The 22,623-nt window shown below is 34.6% G+C and overlaps 1 protein-coding gene across 6 annotated transcripts in view; it reads right to left on the bottom strand.

Moving 5' to 3' along the window:
• Positions 1–22,623, bottom strand: part of ZC2HC1A (zinc finger C2HC-type containing 1A) — a 234,526-nt gene that overhangs the window by 155,345 nt on the left and 56,558 nt on the right. For 2 of the 6 annotated variants that reach the window (XM_060128004.1, XM_060128006.1), the window contains one exon: positions 19,251–21,769. The exons of 2 other annotated variants lie outside the window; for them this stretch is intronic. In XM_060128004.1, coding sequence (XP_059983987.1) covers positions 21,604–21,769 — 166 coding nt within the window. In that variant the 3' untranslated portion in view covers positions 19,251–21,603. Of the gene's footprint in view, positions 1–7,689; positions 8,112–10,717; positions 10,761–19,250; positions 21,770–22,623 lie in introns of those variants that run through there. 2 more of the 6 variants (XM_060128005.1, XM_060128008.1) reach the window with 2 other exon arrangements.

Genomic DNA, 22,623 nt, shown 5'->3' with positions numbered 1-22,623 from the left:
CGGCCTCATCACCACCTGGTTAAGAGCTGACTGGCTTTATTTGATCTACTGACGATGCTCAGGTGCCATCCTCAATGTGTGGAGGTAAGACCTTCCTCTCAGTTCGTGTCTGTCTCTCTGCATCTCTTTCTCACTCTCCCCAACCTATATGGAGTTTCTTCCTCACTGGTGCAAGTAGCTGTATAGAATTGTACAGACTGTTGTATAGAATTCACTGATTACCCCATTAATGAGGTGTTGACTCAGCTATGTTTTCTATTTGGTTTTCATTATTAACTCCAGAAAAGGGAGTTTACTTACACTTTGTAGGAGCAAATGATTCTTCAGCAAGCTTTTTCTTCAGATGGACTTTTCAAAGTAAGCTATTCTTCCTTACACCACTAAACAGGTCAACTATGTGGTACATTTCCACCCTGATGAACTGGTGCTATTGGTAAACCATCAGCTATGAAATGGTGAAATTTTAAATTTCTAAAGGGAAACTTAAAACTGTTCTTTAAGATGTTTCCTTGAAGGCTGTTTATAACGTTCCCAACAGTGTTGAAAAAATTCTGTGATTGTGGCAAAATAAGGAACAATATTTTAAAGTGCTTTATTACAAATTATTAAAATTTTCTTCCATTTTATTTTAACCTTTGACCTTGATTTTTATCATTTGTTTATGATAGAATTGAATTTTACAGAAAATTTGCACTCAAAAATTTTTATTCAGCATGGTGTCAAATGCTTGGAAAAAAATACCCAGGCTTTTATGGTTATATTTCCCTTCTGTGTTTCCTAGCTACTAGCAAGGTAAGTAAAGACAAGGCAGGCTGGTTAATAATGATCTTGGATACTATATTTTTTTATTATTTCTATCCCCGTTAGACTTGTTTTATCTCAATGAACATTTTCTTTCAAATATGTACGTGGATGCTTTCAATCAGCATTTTCTAAAGTTTGTCTCAAGAAACTCTAAAACTTACTGATTATTAAAAATAATGATAATAATAATAATTAAAACCCCAGAGAATTCTGAGTTCTGAGGTCAGATAATTTTCTCTTGGAGACTCATAATTCATGTAAGTAATTTAAAACTCTGTAAACTCATAAAGCTTTTTTAAAAAAAGTTTAACACTAACATAGCATTTCCACAATTTGACTACAGAACACTTTTATGTAAAAACCACTAAACTATCACACTTTGAGGAATATTGCTTTATACAAAGAAACTCCATTAGAAGTCTTTTAAAATAAGCTTTAAAGGGATCTGCTGAAGGAAATACTCCTTTCAGGATTAAGATAGTTCTATTACAATTAGAAGCATTTCTTTTCTTTAAGCCATTCTTTCATTGACAGCCAGTTTAAGAAGGACATCTCATCAAATCTACTGTAAATATTTCTCCAGAAACACACATTTCTACTCTACGGTTTGTATAGTACCCTGTCAACGCAATCTTCATATCTTTAGTCATTATGTTCTTACTGCTTAGAAAGTGCTTCCAAATTCTATCAGATCCTGCTGAAATTTCTAGGGGCATCTTAATTCCTTTCTTCTCAATTGCTGTGACTTCCATGATAGTTGTAGATAAGGGATAAACTTGTTTTATTGTGCTTCGCTTTATTGCACTTCACAGATACTGTTTTTTTACAAATTGAAAACTCTTGGCAACCCTGTGTCAAACAAGTTTATCTGTACCATTTTTTGCAACAGCATTTGCTCACGTCTCTGGTTACATTTTGGTGAATCTCGCAATATTTCAAACTTTTTTATTATTATTATATGTTATGGTAATCTGTGATTTTTGATGCTACTATTGCAAAAAGATTATAACTCACTGAAAGTTCAGGTGATGCTTAGCATTTTTTAACAATAAAGTATTTAATTAAGGTATGTACATTGCTTTTTTTTTAGACACAATGCTACTGCACACTTTTTAGATTACAGGATAGTGTAAACATAATTTTTACATGCACTGGGAAACCAAAAACATTCACGTGACTCGCTTTATTGTGGTGGTCTGGAACTGAACACGCAGTATCTCAAAAGTCTGCCTCTAACGCTAATGTTTCCTCCTTTAGTTGCCCATAGAACTTAATTGCCTGCATTGCGCATTATTATTTGATCATGTTCCTCTTACTACTTTATCTTTTTTTTTTTTTTTTGTGGTACGCGGGCCTCTCACTGTTGTGGCCTCTCCCGTTGCGGAGCACAGGCTCCGGACGCGCAGGCTCAGCGGCCATGGCTCACGGGCCCAGCCGCTCCGCAACATGTGGGATCTTCCCAGACCGGGGCACGAATCCGCGTCCCCTGCATCGGCAGGCGGACTCTCAACCACTGCGCCACCAGGGAAGCCCACTACTTTATCTTAAATACAATTATTATTAATTTTTCTATTCACAGTTGTTTAAAATGTTTTCTCTCCCCTGAAAGAATGTATGACCTTTTGTTTCCTTCAGCACCTAATGGATAAAGCCACACATATGGTAGTTAATAAAGATGAATTGTAAATTAATTAATAAAACCTATATAAATAATCCAGAAAATACATTTCTATAATATAGATTACTTAAAGATAGATAAGGCCCTAAAACATAACTAATTTAAATGAACATGACCCCTCAACGTCATCTTCTCACAATCTCAATAGAACTTTCTTTGATTTCTAAACGTTATTAGTTGTGAAACATCTTTCAGTCTTGATTCTGACCTAATAGGAAATCTTACCGAATAAGAGAAACAAACTAGGTAGATACATTGATAATTGCCAATTCCAACAGTTTTTAATGTCTACATATCAAAATATATGTATTCATCTAGATCCACAAAACTAGTATTTGAGAAAGATGCAAAAATGGTTATTCTCGTTTAGGAATAAACTGGGTTTTGTTTTTCTACCTCTCTATACAAAATGGTAAGAAAGAAGTACATTTTTCTGTATAAGAAATTTTCTAAGTGGGGGATTGGTTAGTGTTCTTTAAGATACTATCCTAAAGGTGAATTAATTTTCTATCACATTTAAAATGAAGAAAATGTAGACAAGTGGCAATATTCACAATTTAAGTTTAGCTACTCTTGCATGCTGATTTATTCCTTTTCTTTCAAGGCTCATTCTAAGGGTCCCATCCTTTCTGAAGTCTTTTCACACCTTCCCAGGTGGGGTTGACGATTCCTTTGTTTGTATCGCCACTGCTCAGCTCAGCAAATAACTCAATCACCAGATGCTACCATGTGGAAAGTGGACATGTGTTTGCCAATTTCCATCTTTGATGCTTATCACAAACTTTCTTATGTCTGAAATAATCTGGTTCTAACAGGAGCATTTTACTTAAAAATTTAATTAAACAGAAGAAAATCTAATAAATTGTCCTGGCAGTGGTCCAAATACTATCACAAATAAAAGGAGCTTAGTTTGCAGGGCATCCAATATGGTGAGATAAAAGCCTTCTAGTAGTACCAGAAAGATCTGACAGAAAAGTACAAAACAACAGTTATTTACTGTCATCTCCTTGCCTCCTTCCCAACAGAAAGGAGGAAAGGGATTTGTCTTTTGCTGTGAAAAATCTTAAGTGTGTAGACCAATACATCTTTCTGCTTAGGAAAGAGTTTCACTCGGGAAATTACTAGGGTTGGGACTAATATATTCAGAGCCAGTGGGTTTAAAGAAGAAGCTCCAACTTTTAAATACTGACCGCTTAACAGGAAGATGCAACACAAATAGATAATTCATTCACTCAACAAATACTTATTAAGCATCCATCTCTAATGTGATGGTCCTAATCCTATTGGTACAATAAAGTCTGTGCTTTCATGAAGCATATATTCTAGGAGAGGAAACAGTAAACAATAAATAAACAAAATTACTACAGAAAACAAGTTCTAATGGAAAAGAAAAAAAAAACAGACTGGTGGAAAGAGGTGGTATTTTAGGTTAGATAATCAAAGAAGACCCCCTTTTAAAAGAAAACTTTTGAAAATATTTTCTTAGTCTCAAAAATTTTAGCATTTAATACATGGCTGGCAATATTTACACATTTAATAAATTTCATTGAAGGATTCAAGTCATTTTGCAACAGAAATCAAAACAATGCTTCAACTATAGTACATGATGCTGTCATAGAAATAAATTATGAAATTACCAAATGTTTGACTTTGAAGTAGTCTGCTACCCTAAAGTAGTGATACACAAGCTTTACTTTTTAGTTTGAAATAATTTCAGATGCATAGAAGAGTTACAAAAAGAGTACAGCATGTTCCCATATACCCTTTACCAAGTTTCCTCTAATGCTAATATCTTACAAAACCATAGTACATTTATCCAAACTAAAAAATTAGCATTCTTTGTTGTGGGTATGGTTATGCTGTACACTGTAGGATGTTTAGCAGCATCTCTGGTCTCTACTCACTCGACAACAATAGCATCCTTCTCCAAGTAGTAACAATCAAAAATGTCTCCAGCCATTGCTGAACTGTCCCAGAGAGACAGTTGAAACTATTGTCCTAAAAGTTTTTAGAGACATATGTTTTACAGTTAGGTCTATGACTAATTTTGAGTTATTTTTTTTATTGGAGTGTAGTTGCTTTACAATATTGTGTTAGTTTATACTGTACAGCAAAGTGAATCAGCTATATGTAGACATATATCCCCTCTTTTGGATTTCCTTATCATTTAAGTCACCGCAGAGCACGGAGTAGAGTTCCCTGTGCTATACAGTAGGTTCTCATTAGTTATCTATTTTATACATAGTATCTATAGTATATATATGCCAATCCCAATCTCCCAGTTCATCCCACACCCCCTTCCCCCTTGGTATCCATACATTTGTTCTCTACATCTGTGTCTATTTCTGCTTTGTAAATAAAATCATCTATACCAAACTTTTCAGATTCCACATATGTGCATTAATATACGATATTTGTTTTTCTCTTTCTGACTTACTTCACTCTGTATGAATATAAGGTGTGTATTAAGGTTCATTTTGTTGCATATGGACAATCATTTGCCATTTGTTGAAAAGACTATACTTTATCAACTGAATTACTTTTGTGCTTTTGTAAATTTCAGCTGACTGTTTTTGTGTGGATTGAGTTATGGATGCTCTATTCTGTTCCAATGATCTAAATGTCTATCTTTTCTACAAAATCACACTGACTTGATTACTATGGCCTTATAATATCTAGAAATTGGGTTGAATGAGTCGTCCAAGTTTTACTTTTTCAGAATTGTTTTGGCTATTCTAGTTATTTTGCCTCTCCATATACATTTTAGGATCAGGCCGTCAAACCACAAACTCCATCCCCCCCAAAAAACCCAAAAACTTGCTGGAATTTTGATTGAGATTGCATTGATTCAACTGGGGAGAACTGACATCTATGCTATGTTTATTCTTTGAATTAATAAACACAGTATATATATCCTTAAATTTTTGTGTTCTTTCATCAGTGCTTTATAGTTTTCAGCATACACATATATTGTCACATTTATGCATAACTATTTGTGTGTGTATATGCCTGCATGCTGTTGTATTTAAAATTCAAATCCCTATTGTTTATTGCTGCCATATAGGATTAACTGAGTTTTGTATATTGTCCTTGGATCCTATGACCTTGTTAGAACTAAACTTATATAAGTTCTAGGTTTTTTGGTAGATTCCTTGAGATTTTCTACATAGAAAATCATGTCATCTGTAAAGAGAAGTCATGTGTTCCATGAATGTAGAAACTTCTAAAATCACTTTTTAAATTCTTAATTTACCTTCAACATAACCCCAACCAGCCAAGATTTTGTCAGGCTTTACTTTTTGAGGTATTATGAAAGTAAGAGATACAATGAATTTGCTTTTTTAAACTATACATTACTCCACTATATCATCAGAAAATTTGGATACGTATTTCCCAGAGGTTTGTCTCTCTACTGCCATTGAGAATCTTTGCACCAGATTAATACTAATAAAGAGTTACTAACAAATTTTCTACATAAAACATTTCACTTCAGTTTTCAAATTTGCTAGTTTGAAGACTATTACAAATATAAACAAATACTTGTTTTCTAAACATGTCAGTCATTCCCTGACATATCCACGCCTCCTGTAATGGAGTCTGCACCACCCATGACTTCTGCTAAGTGATTCTGTTCTTAACCACGTGAACTCATGCCTCTATCCCAACTAATGGGAAGAGGGTATAGGGCATCTGCTCAAAGTACAACTAATTGATAGACTGGGTAATGATCTGTGATTTATGTCACATAGCTTGAGAAGAGGAAATAGTTCAGGTGCTCTGTTCCAGAAATTTGAGCCACGATCCTAAATAAATTTGCCCAAAGTTAAGTCTGAAATAGAATGTTTTAAGGTTTTATTAAGTTGGGCATCGGCAAGCTAAGGAATGGGAGAACAAGAAAGGTACACAGGAGTGAGTGAAGAAGATCGGCAATTAGAGAATGGACAGATGAGCTAAGAGAAGCATAGAGGCTGGCAGATGGACCAATACTTAGAGCTTCCTCAGGACCTAATGACCTTCCAGTTTTAGTCCACATGCATCTTTTATTAACCCTCCCTCCTGCTTTTCAAGGTATCTTAGAAGGATCTCTGTTCCTCACATTTGAAGGTTATGTTGAGATTATTTTACATTGATGAATGAGGAAATAAGAATGAAATGTAAGTTTATGAATATTAGGTACTATATTAAGAAGGTAAAATTAATGACTAAACTTTGCCTCCCTAAGTAAGACAAAATAGCTGCGTCAATAACAAATAGGGCTTCATTTCTACTGAATGGAAACCTGTGAAATGAAGAAGTAGCTCATTTTGTGTTATACTCAGGTGGGGTTGGAAAGTTTCAGTTTGTTTCAACTCTAAATTGCATCATGTAATTCTTTCACGAAGCTGAGTGTTAAGAGAACTTAATTTGATCGATACACACGGACATTTTAGGATAGAATAGGTGACGACTATTTTCTTTTGCCTTTTATTTCTCATTCATTTAGGGGCCAAAGAACACACACTCAGAGTATATGCTTAAGGCAGATCATGTCACTCCCTATTCCTATCTTACTCCGAGTAAGCCAAAATCATTTTGGTGGCTTCTACAGCATGAACAATCTGGCTACCTTAAATTTCTAATCTTCTGTTCCTTGCTCACACCATTCCATATTTCCAGGGGTCCTACCTCAGAGCCTCTGTTCTTTTTTATCTTCTGCATGAAATACTCTTTTCTCTCTTGTCCACCTGCATGCTTCAAGATATTAAATACTCTTAACAGAAAGCACTTAAAATTAGGGGGAACGATCCAACAAACAATTCAACACAGGAAACATAAAGGACAAACAGTAAGGGCTCATCCCTCTTGAAGTTGTGCGCTCAAATGTCACTTTCTGTCATCATCCTTCAACACCCTACTTAAAACTGCAACTCATGTCCACTCTCCCTCCTATCTCATTCTAACCATCTCTTCCCTGCTTCATTTTTCTCCATAGCACTCATCACATTCTAATACAACATATATTTATTGATTTAGCTTCTTTATTTTCAATCTTCCTCCACTAGAATGTAAATTTCAAAAGGTCAGGGACTTTTGACTGTTTTGTTCACTGCCCCTGGAATAGTGACTGGCACATAATAGGAATTAAATAATTATTTGAGGAACATATAACATGTACATATATCCAAAATTACATAATAAGTAATTTATATCATTTATTGAAAACCAGTTTAGTGTCAGACCTTGTGGCAAAGATTTTATACACATTACTGCTAATCCTAAAATTAGCCCTGCCAGATGGATATAATTACATTAACTTAAATACATTTCTCAAAATTCAGTTTGTGCGCACGGCACGCCGCAGGCTGGTGCAACATCCCGCTGGCCTCTGCCGCCGCAGGCTCGCCCCGTATCTGCACCCCTCCCTCCCCCCGGCCTGAGTGAGCCAGAGCCCCCGCATCAGCTGCTCCTTTAACGCCGTCCGTCTGAGTGAAGAACAGACGCCCTCGGCGACCTACACGCAGAGGCAGGGCCAAATCCAAAGCTGTGCCCCAGGAGCTGTGCGAACAAAGAAGAGAAAGGGAAATCTCTCCCAGGAGCCTCAGGAAAAGCGAATTAAATCTCCACAATCAACTTGATGTACCCTGCATCTGTGGAATACATGAATAGACAAAATATCATCCCAAATTAAGGAGGTGGACTTTGAGAGCAAGATTTATTATTTTCTGCCCTTTTCCTCTTTTTGTGAGTGTGCATGTGTATGCTTCTGTGTGAGATTTTGTCTTTCTTTCTTTCTTTTCTTTTCCTTCCTTCCTCCCTCCCTCCCTACTTTCTTCCTTTCTTCCTTTCTTCCTTCCTTCCTTCCTTTCTTTCTCTTTCTTTCTTCTTTTTCTCCCTTTTATTCTGAGCTGTGTGGATGAAAGGCTCTTGGTGCTCCAGCCAGGAGTCAGTGCTGTGCCTCTGAGGTGGGAGAGCCAACTTCAGGACACTGGTCCACAAGAGACCTCCCAGCTCCACATAATATCAAATGGCGAAAATCTCCCAGAGATCTCCATCTCAACACCAGCACCCAGCTTCACTCAATGACCAGCAAGCTACACTGCTGGACACCCTATGCCAAACAACTAGCAAGACAGGAACACAACTCCACCCATTAGCAGAGAGGCTGCCTAAAATCATAATAAGTCCACAGACACCCCAAAACACACCACCAGATGTGGACCTGCCCACCAGAAAGACAAGATCCAGCCTCATCCACCAGAACACAGGCACTACTCCCCTCCACCAGGAAGCCTACACAATCCCCTGAACCAACTTTTGCCACTGGGCACAGACACCAAAAACAACGGGAACTAAGAACCTTCACCCTGCAAAAAGGAGACCCCAAACACAGTAAGATAAGCAAAATGAGAAGACAGAAAAACACACCGCAGATGAAGGAGCAAGATAAAAACCCACCAGACCTAACAAGTGAAGAGGAAATAGGCAGTCTACTGAAAAAGAATTCAGAATAATGACAGTAAAGATGATCCAAAATCTTGGAAATAGAGAAAATGCAAGAAACATTTAACAAGGACCTAGAAGAACTAAAGATGAAACAAGCAACGATGAACAATACAATAAATGAAATTAAAAATTCTCCAGATGGGATCAATAGCAGAATAACCAAGGCAGAAGAACGGATAAGTGACCTGGAAGATAAAATAGTGGAAATAACTACTGCAGAGCAGAATAAAGAAAAAAGAATGAAAAGAACTGAGGACAGTCTCAGAGACCTCTGGGACAACACTAAATGCACCAACATTTGAATTATAGGGGTTCCAGAAGAAGAAGAGAAAAAGAAAGGGACTGAGAAAATATTTGAAGAGATTATAGCTAAAAACTTCCCTAATATGCGAAAGGAAATAGCTAACCAAGTCCAGGAAGCACAGAGAGTCCCATACAGGATAAATCCAAGGAGAAACATCCCAAGACACATATTAATCAAACTGTCAAAAATTAAATACAAAGAAAACATATTAAAAGCAGCAAGGGAAAAACAACAAATAACACACAAGGGAATCCGCATAAGGTTAACAGGTAATCTTTCAGCAGAAACTCTGCAAGCCAGAAGGGACTGGCAGGACATATTTAAAGTGATGAAGGAGAAAAAACAAGATTACTCTACCCAGCAAGGATCTCATTCAGATTTGATGGAGAAATTAAAACCTTTACAGACAAGCAAAAGCTGAGAGAGTTCAGCACGACAAAACCAGCTTTACAACAACTGCTAAAGGAACTTCTCTAGGCAAGAAAAACAAGAGAAGGAAAAGACCTACAATAACAAACCCAAAACAATTAAGAAAATGGGAATAGGAACATATATATTGATAATTACCTTAAATGTAAATGATTAAATGCTCCCACCAAAAGACACAGACTGGCTGAATGGATACAAAAACAAGACCCATATATATGCTGTCTACAAGAGACCCACTTCAGACCTAGAGACACATACACCCTGAAAGTAAGGGGATGGAAAAACATATTCCATTCAAATGGAAACCAAAAGAAAGCTGGAGTAGCAATTCTCATATCAGACAAAATAGACTTTAAAATAGAGACTATTAGAAGAGACAAAGAAGGACACTACATAATGATCAAGGGATCAATCCAAGAAGAAGATATAACAATTACAAATATTTATGCACCCAACACAGGAGCACCTCAATACATAAGGCAAATACTAATAGCCATAAAGGGGGAAATTGACAGTAACACATTCATAGTAGGGGACTTTAACACCCCACTTTCACCAATGGACAGATCATCCAAAATGAAAATAAATAAGGAAACACAAGCTTTAAATGATACATTAAACAAGATGGACTTAATTGATATTTGTAGGACATTCCATCCAAAAACAACAGAATACACATTTTTCTCAAGAGCTCATGGAACATTCTCCAGGATAGATCATATCTTGGGTCACAAATCAAGTCTTGGTAAATTTAAGAAAATTGAAATTGTTTCAAGTATCTTTTCTGACCACAATGCTATGAGACTAGATTTCAATTACAGGAAAAGATCTGTAAAAAATACAAACACATGGAGGCTAAACAATACACTATGTAATAACGAAGTGAGCACTGAAGAAATCAAACAGGAAATTAAAAAGTACCTAGAAACAAATGACAATGGAGACACGACAACCCAAAACCTATGGGATGCAGCAAAAGCAGTTCTAAGAGGGAAGTTTATAGCAATACAATCCTATCTTAAGAAACAGGAAACATCTCGAATAAACAACGTAACCTTGCACCTAAAGCAATTAGAGAAAGAAAAACAAAAAAACCCCCAAAGTTAGCAGAAGAAATCATAAAGATCAGATCAGAAATAAATGAAAAAGAAATGAAGGAAACGATAGCAAAGATCAATAAAACTAAAAGCTGTTCCTTTGAGAAGATAAACAAAATTGATAAACCATTAGCCAGACCCATCAAGAAAAAAAGGGAGAAGACTCAAATCAACAGAATTAGAAATGAAAAAGGAGAAGTAACAACTGACACTGCAGAAATACAAAAGATCATGAGAGATTACTACAAGCAACTCTATGCCAATAAAATGGACAACCTGGAAGAAATAGACAAATTCTTAGAAATGCACAACCTGCCAAGACTGAATCAGGAAGAAATAGAAAATATGAACAGACCAATCACAAGCACTGAAATTGAAACTGTGATTAAAAATCTTCCAACAAACAAAAGCCCAGGACCAGATGGCTTCACAGGCGAATTCTATCAAACATTTAGAGAAGAGCTAACACCTATCCTTCTCAAACTCTTCCAAAATATAGCAGAGGGAGGAACACTGCCAAACTCATTCTACGAGGCCACCATCACCCTGATACCAAAAACAGACAAGGATGTCACAAAGAAAGAAAACTACAGGCCAATATCACTGATGAACATAGATGCAAAAATCCTCAACAAAATACTAGCAAACAGAATCCAACAGCACATTAAAAGGATCATACACCATGCTCAAGTGAGGTTTATTCCAGGAATGCAAGGATTATTTAATATACAAATATCAATCAACGTGATACACCATATTAACAAATTGAAGGAGAAAAACCGTATGATCATCTCAATAGATGCAGAGAAAGCTTTCGACAAAACTCAACACCCATTTATGATAAAAACCCTGCAGAAAGTAGGCATAGAGGGAACTTTCCTCAACATAATAAAGGCCATATATGACAAACCCACAGCCAACATAGTCCTCAATGGTGAAAAACTGAAAGCATTACCACTAAGATCAGGAACAAGACAAGGTTGCCCACTCTCACCAGTCTTATTCAACATACTTTTGGAAGTTTTCGCCACAGCAATCAGAGAAGAAAAGGAAATAAATGGAATCCAAATTGGAAAAGAAGTAAAGCTGTCACTGTTTGCAGATGACATGATACTATACATAGAGAATCCTAAAGATGCTACCAGAAAACTACTAGAGCTAATCAGTAGAATTGGTAAAGTAGCAGGATACAAAATTAATGCACAGAAATCTCTGGCATTCCTATACACTAATGATGAAAAATCTGAAAGTGAAATCAAGAAAACACTCCCATTTACCACTGCAACAAAAAGAATAAAATATCTAGGAATAAACCTACCTAAGGAGACAAAAGACCTGTATGCAGAAAATTATAAGACACTGATGAAAGAAATTAAAGATGATACAAATAGATGGAGAGATATACCATGTTCTTGGATTGGAAGAATCAACATTGTGAAAATGACTCTACTACCCAAAGCAATCTACAGATTCAATGCAATCACTATCAAACTACCACTGGTATTTTTCACAGAACTAGAACAAAAAATTTTACAATTTGCATGGAAACACAAAAGACCCCGAATAGCCAAAGCAATCTTGAGGATGTAAAACGGAGCTGGAGGAATCAGGCTCCCTGACTTCAGACTATACTAAAAAGCTACAGTAATCAAGACAGTATGGTACTGGCACAAAAACAGAAAGATAGATCAATGGAACAGGATAGAAAACCCAGAGATAAACCCATGCACATATGGTCACCTTATCTTTGATAAAGGAGGCAGGAATGTACAATGGAGAAAGGACAGCCTATTCAATAAGTGGTGCTGGGAAAACTGGACAGGTACATGTAAAAGTATGCGATTAGAACACCCTAACACCATTCACAAAAATAAGCTCAAAATAGATTAAAGACCTAAATGTAAGGCCAGACACTATCAAACTCTTAGAGGAAAACATAGGCAGAACACTCTATGACATAAATCACAGCAAGATCCTCCTGACTCACCTCCTAGAGAAATGGAAAGAAAAACAAAAATAAACAAATGGGACCTAATGAAACTTCAAAGCTTTTGCACAGCAAAGGAAACCATAAACAAGACCAAAAGACAACCCTCAGAATGGGAGAAAATATTTGCAAATGAAGCAACTGACAAAGGATTAATCTCCAAAATTTACAAGCAGCTCATGCAGCTCAATAACAAAAAAACAAACAACCCAATCCAAAAATGGGCAGAAGACCTAAACAGACATTTCTCCAAAGAAGATATACAGATTGCCAACAAACGCATGAAAGAATGCTCAACATCATTAATCATCAGAGAAATGCAAATCAAAACTACAATGAGATATCATCTCACACCGGTCAGAATGGCCATCATCAAAAAATCTAGAAACAATAAATGCTGGAGAGGGTGTGGAGAAAAGGGAATACTCTTGCACTGCTGGTGGGAATGTGAATTGGTACAGCCACTATGGAGAACAGTATGGATGTTCCTTAAAAAAACTACAAATAGAACTACCATATGACCCAGCAATCCCACTGCTGGGCATATACCCTGAGAAAAACATAATTCAAAAAGGGTCATGTACCAAAATGTTCATTGCAGCTCTATTTACAATAGCCAGGACATGGAAACAACCTAAGTGTCCATCATCGGATGAACGGATAAAGAAGATGTGGCACATATATACAATGGAATATTACTCAGCCATAAAAAGAAATGAAATTGAGTTATTTGTAGTGAGGTGTATGGACCTAGAGTCTGTCATACAGAGTGAGGTAAGTCAGAAAAAGACACATACCGTATGCTAACACATATATATGGAATCTAAGAAAAAAAAATGTCATGAAGAACCTAGGGGTAAGACAGGAATAAAGACACAGACCTACTAGAGAATGGACTTGAGGATATAGGAAGGGGGAAGGGTAAGCTGTGACAAAGTAAGAGAGTGGCATGGACATATATACACTACCAAACGTAAAATAGATAGCTAGTGGGAAGCAGCCGCATAGCACAGGGAGATCAGCTCGGTGCTTTGTGACCACCTGGATGGGTGGGATAGGGAGGGTGGGAGGGAAGGAGGTGCAAAAGGCAGGAGATATGGGGACATATGTATATGTATAACTGATTCACTTTGCTATAAAGCAGAAACTCTCACACCATTGTAAAAATTATACTCCAATAAAGTATACTCCAATTATACTCCAATAAAGATGTAAAAAAATAAATGCTAATTATATGACACGGTAGAGGTGTTGGCTAAGGCTATGGTGGTAAGCATTTCACACTATATAAGTGTATCAAATAAACACCTTGTACACCTTAAACTTACATAATGTTACATCGATGTGTTACATCGATTATCTCTCATAAAGCTGTTAAAAATAAATACATGAAGTGTCTGTTTAACCAATCTTATTGTACTTATATTCAATTTTTTTAACTCTTAAATTTATGTATCTTAATACATAAATATTAAGATGCATAATATTAATACATATATAATAATATAGCCTATAAAATTTAAATAAGCAACAGTTTTTTTAAGTCAAAGTAAATGCTATATCAAAAAACAGAAAGAAACTTTATAAAATATATTTTTCTTAACCATATTTGCTTAATTATCCTACTATCAGTTACTACTAATCACCGTTATTGACTAGTTCTGTTGTTTTGTTTAAATGGTAGCATTTATGTAACAGAAAAGTAAAGAAGACATAATTTCAAATAAACACTCATTTTTGATACTTAAAAAAAAAAATTCAGTTTGTGATTATCTAACACCATGCTTGGGATGAGGAAAGTTGTCTTAACTCAGTACATTAAAGAGTCCAGCTGTAGAATATGGTTTTAAGCACTTTTCAAAAGTGAAGCACAAGGTCATACCAAAGTCTACCTTTGAAAGGTTTTTTAGTTCAAATAACAGATGCCAGTCTACTTAGTTTAAGCAAAAAGGAATTTGTTAAAAGCTATTGGGTAACTCACAGAATCTCTGGAAGAGCCCGCTAATCAAGTCTGGCAGTTGTTCAGCCAGAAACAATGCCCAAATCATAATGAAACACTACTCCAGTGGAGGACAGTCAGCTAAAGTGCCACCATGGGGACATGTGACTTTAAATTTTCAAGTTAAAAGTAAAACAACTGGGCTTCCCTGATGGCGCAGTGGTTGAGAGTCCGCCTGCCGATGCAAGGGACAAGGGTTCGTGCCCCGGTCCGGGAAGATCCCACATGCCGCGGCGAGGCTGGGCCCATGAGCCATGGCCCCTGAGCCTGCGCGTCCGGAGCCTGTGCTCCGCAACGGGAGAGGCCACAACAGTGAGAGGCCCGCGTACCGCAAAAAAAAAAAAAAAAAAGAAGAGTAACAAGTCACATCTTGCAATAAGGGTGCAATTTCTTGACTCTGCCACAGTCCCCTTCAAAGTCCTGTGTCTCCCCACCATCCTCAATAGAAAAAGATGCTACACAGCATCTGCTTCCCCGCATTACTTGTTTCAGAATCTGAGTCTGGTCCGTAGTTCCCAAGTCACATGACTACTCCTTAGCCACAAGAAAGGATGGAAAACTAAACTCTGGCAATGATTTCAAGGGAGTGAGATTCAATACAGAAAACTCACCAAACACAGGATTTTCAAAAGATGCTGTCCATAAACTGGACAAATGCCCATTACAGATAGTAAGAAAATTTGTTTAAAATTAGATCAAGATAAATTTTCACTACTAGCTATGTTTTGAGCAGTGTTTAACTACTAGTATTGTTCAAAGTTTTCTACTTAAATTATAGTAAAGTATCTAAGGCAGTGAGTGATAAGTGCCCCTCCGCCTCATATCAGCTTTCTGGTAATGGCATCAGCGAGAAACAATCTTTCTAGAGATACTTGAGGGAGAATCATAACACTGTTTATCAAAAGCAAAGACCATGAGAATACAGTGCCTCGCCAAGGATACAGAGCTGATCTAGCAGATGTGTTGCTCATTCAAATGGTGTTTTGATTTTGTCTATAGTAAGGAATAAATTGAAAAACAAACCTATTGTTTTAAATTTTCAAATTAACAGAATAGTATGTTTCCAAAGAGAATCACCCTTGAAGAATTAGTGTTCAAAATAAAGAATTTCTGATGTTTCTTGTGAGGTACGTATGACTTTTCCCTATAAGGACTCTTAAGTTTGGGAAGATTAGTAAAAATGGAAATCTATTTTTAAAACTTTCTGGTTCTTAAAGTATTCTTCTTGATTAAAATAACAAGAAGAAAGTAAGATAACTTAAAAAAATCTTTAAAGTTTTAAAGTATAGTAGGTATGTGAAAATAGATGTGAATGTTTCAAATACACACACACATACACACACACACATACACACATACATACACACATATACACACACACATACACAGATATACACACACACACATACACGCACACACACACATATATTTTTTTGCCCCCGCAGCTCAAAAATGGAATGGCAAAAACCAAAAAACCTCTAAAATATTTAGACCAGGTTTAATTTTTACTTTATGCTCTATAAATTAAAATTTCACTTGTATTCCTTGGACTCTTCAAATCACAGGTGATAAACAGTTAAGGGAAGGAGGGCTATACAAGAATATAATACGACTAAAATTCAAGAAAAATTATCTTATTAAAATTATACATAGAGTTGACAGAAACCACTTTCAGCAACAGGTATCAGAAACAAACTAGCTTAACTATATTACAAGGGCTATCATCTACATTTGTGAATGTCAGAAAACAAATGAAGATGAGGTAGTGATTTTAAATAAACGATTATCACATACAAGTGATTCTGAAAAACATAACCCTCATTTTTTAAAGATTAAAAAAGTATTATATATTCATTTAAAAATTGGCAATACAAAAAATATAAAGAATATGTAACATCACAAATACTTAGTAGAAACAAGGAAAATATGATAAGGAATATATTTCAAGCCTTTTTATTTGTGCAATCTTTTATATAGCTGGAATCATATTTTACACACATTCCCTATTTTAGGCTATTTGTCCTAATAAAACATAACCTCATCATGCCATTAAAAATTATTTGAAAGTGCTTTATTAACTTACTAATTTTTATCACTACAAATAGTAGTACTATTAAATGTATTCTGCATAAATATTTTTCTTTAGATTACTCCTTCAAGAAGAAATACATCTTAGAAATAAAATTACTGGGTTATGAGGCATGTGTATTTTAAAGGCTTTTAAAGTAAATTTTAGTCAACTTCTTCAAAAAGTATCATCAATTTATATCTCCGCCATCAGTAGATAAGGACATTTATCTTAATGCCCCAGATGGTTTTCAGTTTTATTATAATTTAAGATCGCTGATTTGATGAGTGAAAATCGGAATTTCATTGTCAAGTATAATCTACTCACCAATACTGGCAGCCTCCTAACCCTGGCCTTATTGTTGCAGATTCAAAACAGGCATAGAAACGGAGCAGATAGGAAAAAAAAAAAAAAAAAGGACAGTGAAAGTTAAAGTGAAGAGTTATGTGAGATAAGATTGAACAGCTGGAATTTTCAGTAACTTTTACTCAGTACTGATTTTCCTCAGTCCTCAGGACAGTCCAACGTAAGTTCACATTTTACAGCTCTGACAGACCCCACCACACACATATCCTTCTCCACTGTCACTTGCCTTTTCCCCACTAAAAGGTGGTGCAGCTCTCACTTATATTCTACCAAGTTTTCTCCTAAGCATTGGCACAAGGAAGGAAAAAAAAAGAAAATAGGAAATGGTCAACTGTACGACTTGTGATAAGAAGCTTCAACGCTTAATAAAGCATTTTGTTGGTACTTTTGTAAGGAAAAGTTCCAGTAAGATGAATCCTTTCACAACACTGTAAATCAACTATACTTCAATTTTTAAAAATCCTTCTTTTTGTCCTAAGTTGTAATTGTCTGTTTATATAACAGCTTTTCCAAATAAATTATCAACTTCAAGACAGGGACTAAATCACATTTTACTTATATCTCTTGATTCCTAGCATTTCATAGATTTAAGAACATGTAAAGCATTTTTTTAACTGTTTGGAAAGTTTTAGCTTTGTGCATCTTACATTAGTTGGTCTAACCACTTATTTAGCGCCTACCTAAATCGATGTCACTTGCGTATGTTAGATATAATGTTAAGACTAGCTGATTGAAGGAAAAAAAAATCCCCATCTTAAAAGGAGACTGTAACTGTTATACAATTAAGATGAAATGTTAAAGTAATAGTACAAGAATTATTTGGTAATGTGCATAAGTAATATGTTTGAGATACATAATTTTGCTAACAAAATTATGTGAGGTGTTAATATGAAATATTTCTATCAAAACCTGCCAGGCTGGTACCCCAAATGAGCTACACTAGGTTTCTTAAAAACAAACAAACAAAAAAAATATGGGATATTAAAATCACGACAAAATAAACAGCAAAAAACTACATCTTTTAAATCTCTGTAATTTCACGTTATCAAAAAAATATACTTATTGCTGAGCGGCCTTCAAGTAATAGCTGGAGGCTGGCAATATAAATTATCCAAAAGCACCCTCTAGTGGCAAAAAAGCAATTCACATATAAAAGCAAAATTGTATAAAAATAATGAATGTCATGACAATAATATTTAACTAAAAATTTTCTAAATGAAAATAAAAATGAGTGTGGCTACCATAAACTTTGTTTCAATGATTCTCCACCGCTCTATGCAATAACATAGTCAGTTGAAAAAAATCAACCTTAGTACTAAAAATACACTTACCATTAAAAAACTGAAAATATACTTAGCATATAAAAATACATATATCTGCAATGCTAATAAAGACATAAGAGTTCTGCTGACTTTCTGTAGCTATGTACCTATTCTACTATTTTTTCATTCCCTGAGCTTCTACTCATGGTAGAAAGTGTCCACCTCTAGCCTAAGGAAAATTGAGTGCAAATTAAACATGTCTAATCTGATTTTTTCACTAGAGACAGCTCCTGTTTAAAATTTTAAATATGATGATCTAAATCACTAAGTAGTCATCACAAATACTTTCTGCCATTCAACTGTATATTAACTAATTAGAAATATCCATAATGTTTCCTATCAACCTTGATTTCCCTAATGTTTTCAACTGCTAAATTTTATTGGCTATGAAGAGAATGTTTCTATGCCTTAAAAATCTTGTGAAGAAACATTTATAATGCTTTGAAGTTATAAAACATTTCAATTCAATAAAATAGTAATAATTTTTTTAAAAGCTGACAGCACAAAAAAACTGCCAAAGAGAACTCTTCTCATTAAAAAGTCTATATTCTGACTTCGAATATTTTCTTTATATTTCAGTACATTCCTATCTTTCTACCTGTTTCTGGATAAAAGATAAGACATCAGTGAAAACCAACTAGCATTTTTTTGCTTCATGTCTTTATTGAACAGGTTCAAAAATGAAGACATTATTTGTAATTAAAAAACAGTGAACAAGAGACAACAACAGCCATAATAATCTTACTTTTCCAAGCTAATAACTTTCAGAATATTACATAAGCAATTTTTACATTTTTAATTTATGCTTACAGTCATATTTTTATCCTACCACAATGGAAAATACTTGTGAAAATAAATAAAAATAAAATAAGTGATGCATAGATCAAGGAAAATTTCTTAAAAACTGAACTATTGCACAACAAATCAACATGAGAATAATATATGCAAGTAATATAAAAATGCATTTAAATACATTGCATCATGGTTCATAATTCATAAATATATTTCACCTACTTACTGTTTATAATAATCTCTGGGTTCTGGAATTAGATGATTTCTTACCAACCCATTTCCATGTAGTACATTATAACATTTACTTGCCACAGTAAAATTCAGTGAGAAACAAACATGTGCCACTTTAAGCTCATTCACCTATCCCTTCCTTGGGCAGACAAAAAATGTGATCTTTAAAAATATTTGAAAGAAGACAGTGCTCAATTCTAGATCAAGACAAGAGTTTGAAGTTCTTCTTCATATGATTTATAATAATTAGAACAGAAGAACAAACTATTGAAATGGAATCCTAATATGTACATTATTCTCCTAAATTTATTACAGCTTATTCTAGTTGATGCAATAAGCTGTAATATTTTTTTTGACTTTTGACCCTTCCTTTTGACCAATATGACTGAATAAAGGCAACCAGAAAAAAAATTAATAGAAAGGAAAGAAACTATAAGGTAAATAATTCCCATTCCTACTAAGTTATCCCCTGCCCAAATGGAAAAAAAAAAACAAAAACCCAAAACAAAAAAACTAATGAATAAAATTATAAAGTATATGTATAAATAAATTTCAGAGAAAATTATAAGCCACAAATTTCTACAATGATCCTTACAATTGATCAGAATCATAAATAAGAAGTTAGAAACTACCTATATAGATCTGCTTGTACCTTTATAATAAGATCAAGGCTCTGTTAGGTTTGATTCGACAGAAACTACTACTGAATTACTGAATATGGCTGCACAAGCAATCAAAGGTGTCTACTACTAAATACTATGTTACACTGAAAGTGACAATGACTAAAAGCGGTATTTTAGTCAAAGTTAAAGAGGAAGTATAATTACATTTTTGTGAATGTTTAATTACATAATAAATCAGCTATCCATTAAAGCAATGCATTTTCAGTGGCTTTTTATTCTGATGTGAATGGTGATCCAGTGTTTAACACTAGAAAGGAAGTATGAGCAGGAAAAATGAGATGTTCTCTTAACCTACCCATAACTACATATAACTATACTTCAAGTGACTAAAATTCAAATCCTTTTAAACCTGCATGCCCTGCACTAATGATTAATTATGGAAGTTACTGTCTATTAGGTGAGATGGTTTGTTTTAAAATCCATTAATATGATTTCTTCTAAATCAAGTACATAGATATAAATGCAAGATTTTGCAAGGAGTTTTTTGCGTCTTCTATTAAATAATTAATATGCAAACTTTGCAAAAATGAAGTAGCAAATTAAAATTACTGTTCAGACATGAGTTTATGGAAAAGAAAGGAAAAAAGTGAAATTAGAAAGAATATATGTTCAACTAATACACAGTTAAAAAATCATTCAGCTATAACTAGAATGAGATACATCTGTATTTTCAGCCTTGTATCTCCAAAAAAAAAAATTGCATAATTGCATTTTAAAGAATTGAGCAAAGATCTCTAAATTATATAATCAATAATACACTGAGTAAAGGGCAACAGAGACCATAGGGGGTTTTTTCCCCTCTCCTTCTAAAAAATATTTATAAAATTAATAATTAAAGAGCTCTACAGAAAAATGACCTCACATAACTAAGTGTAACTAAAAATATTCTCTTCAGTTCCAAAATTCCAAGCATCCCATCCTAAATGATACTATCTGAAAATAGGTACCAATAATAAAAATGTTTATTCTGATTTTCTGCTCAAAGTAATGATCATCCTCAAGCTCAAAGGGCTAAGCACTAGTGTTTGAGAGTTGGTGGAGGTATGCTTAACGTGCTTTAACAACAACAGAAAAGTAATACCTAAGTTAATGATTCCACTTGAAATTATTTTCTGACTGATAAGTGAACATCTCCTTGTATGGCACAGTTTAGGTTGTCAGGTATTTATTATATACAGTATATGTACACACACATATATACACACACACATTACACAGCCAAAAGATTATGCTCCAAAAACTGTTGAAAAAAGTATTATGAATGATTTTAGCACAAGATCACTAGAGGAAGTGCTCTAGATGTCAAAGCAGCAACAGTCATAAAATTCTGGACTTAGCTCTTTTTCTGTTTGGATTCTGTTCACAGAACCATTCTTCGAATGCCACATTCGCAGCAGAACTTTGCCCATTCTACAGGGTATTTAGTCCCACACTCATGGCAGAATTTTGGTAAGTGTCCCACTGAGTTTCCTTCAATGCCTTTAATGTTTCCACCATTAAGTGAGGAGACATAGTCTCCATCCGGCCTGGGGAGGTACAGAAAGAAAGTAGAAACACAAAGTTCATGTCAGTAGTTTTCAATCTGTAAGCCTTGGGAAACAGAACATAATATTAAGTGTAACTAAAAGCTTGCTTAATCTCATTGTTAATATTCTTCTAGTTCAGATTAAACAAAATCCATGGGGTCTTTTTCTAACCACTCCATCATGATCCATTGTTCTATTTGTCTACCCTTGAATCAGTATCACACTAATTACTATAGCTTCATAAATCATTCATGCATTATTCTTTAACTTGTCCTGGCTAATGTTAGGCTTTTGTTCTTTCATATGTAAAGAACTTGTCAGGATTCATAAACTTTGAAAATGGCACAGAATTTATACACTGATTTAGGAGAGAATAGATAGCTTTATAATATTGAATTTTCTATTTTATAAAGAAGGTATATTTCATCTTTGAAGTTTTGTAATTTTCTCCATCAAAGTTAAACTTCTTGCTTGGTTTTTAAATTGATTCCTAAATACCTTAAGTGAGAGAGAGAGAGAGAGAGAGAGAGAGAGAGAGAGAGAGAGAGAGAATGTTTCTGAAGACTGCATTTTCTGTTTGTTGCTGATAAACAGACTGCAATAACTTTCAATATAATGATAAGAAAACCAGCAAATTTATTAAAAGACTTCATTATTATTTATTAATTTGTCTTTTTTAGGTATTCTATATATAATAATATATATGTAAATATATCAGTTTTGTGTCCTTATTTCCATGTCTTGTAATTTTAATTTTTTTTTACTACACTAGCTAGATGAAAATAGAAATTATAGCCGACATTCTTGTGTTATTTCTGCTTTTACAGAAAATGCTTCTTACATGCCACCACTAA

Source organism: Lagenorhynchus albirostris, chromosome 17, assembly GCF_949774975.1.
Source record: "Lagenorhynchus albirostris chromosome 17, mLagAlb1.1, whole genome shotgun sequence".
Taxonomy (NCBI): domain Eukaryota; kingdom Metazoa; phylum Chordata; class Mammalia; order Artiodactyla; family Delphinidae; genus Lagenorhynchus; species Lagenorhynchus albirostris.
This window is presented reverse-complemented; position numbering and strand designations above follow the sequence as displayed.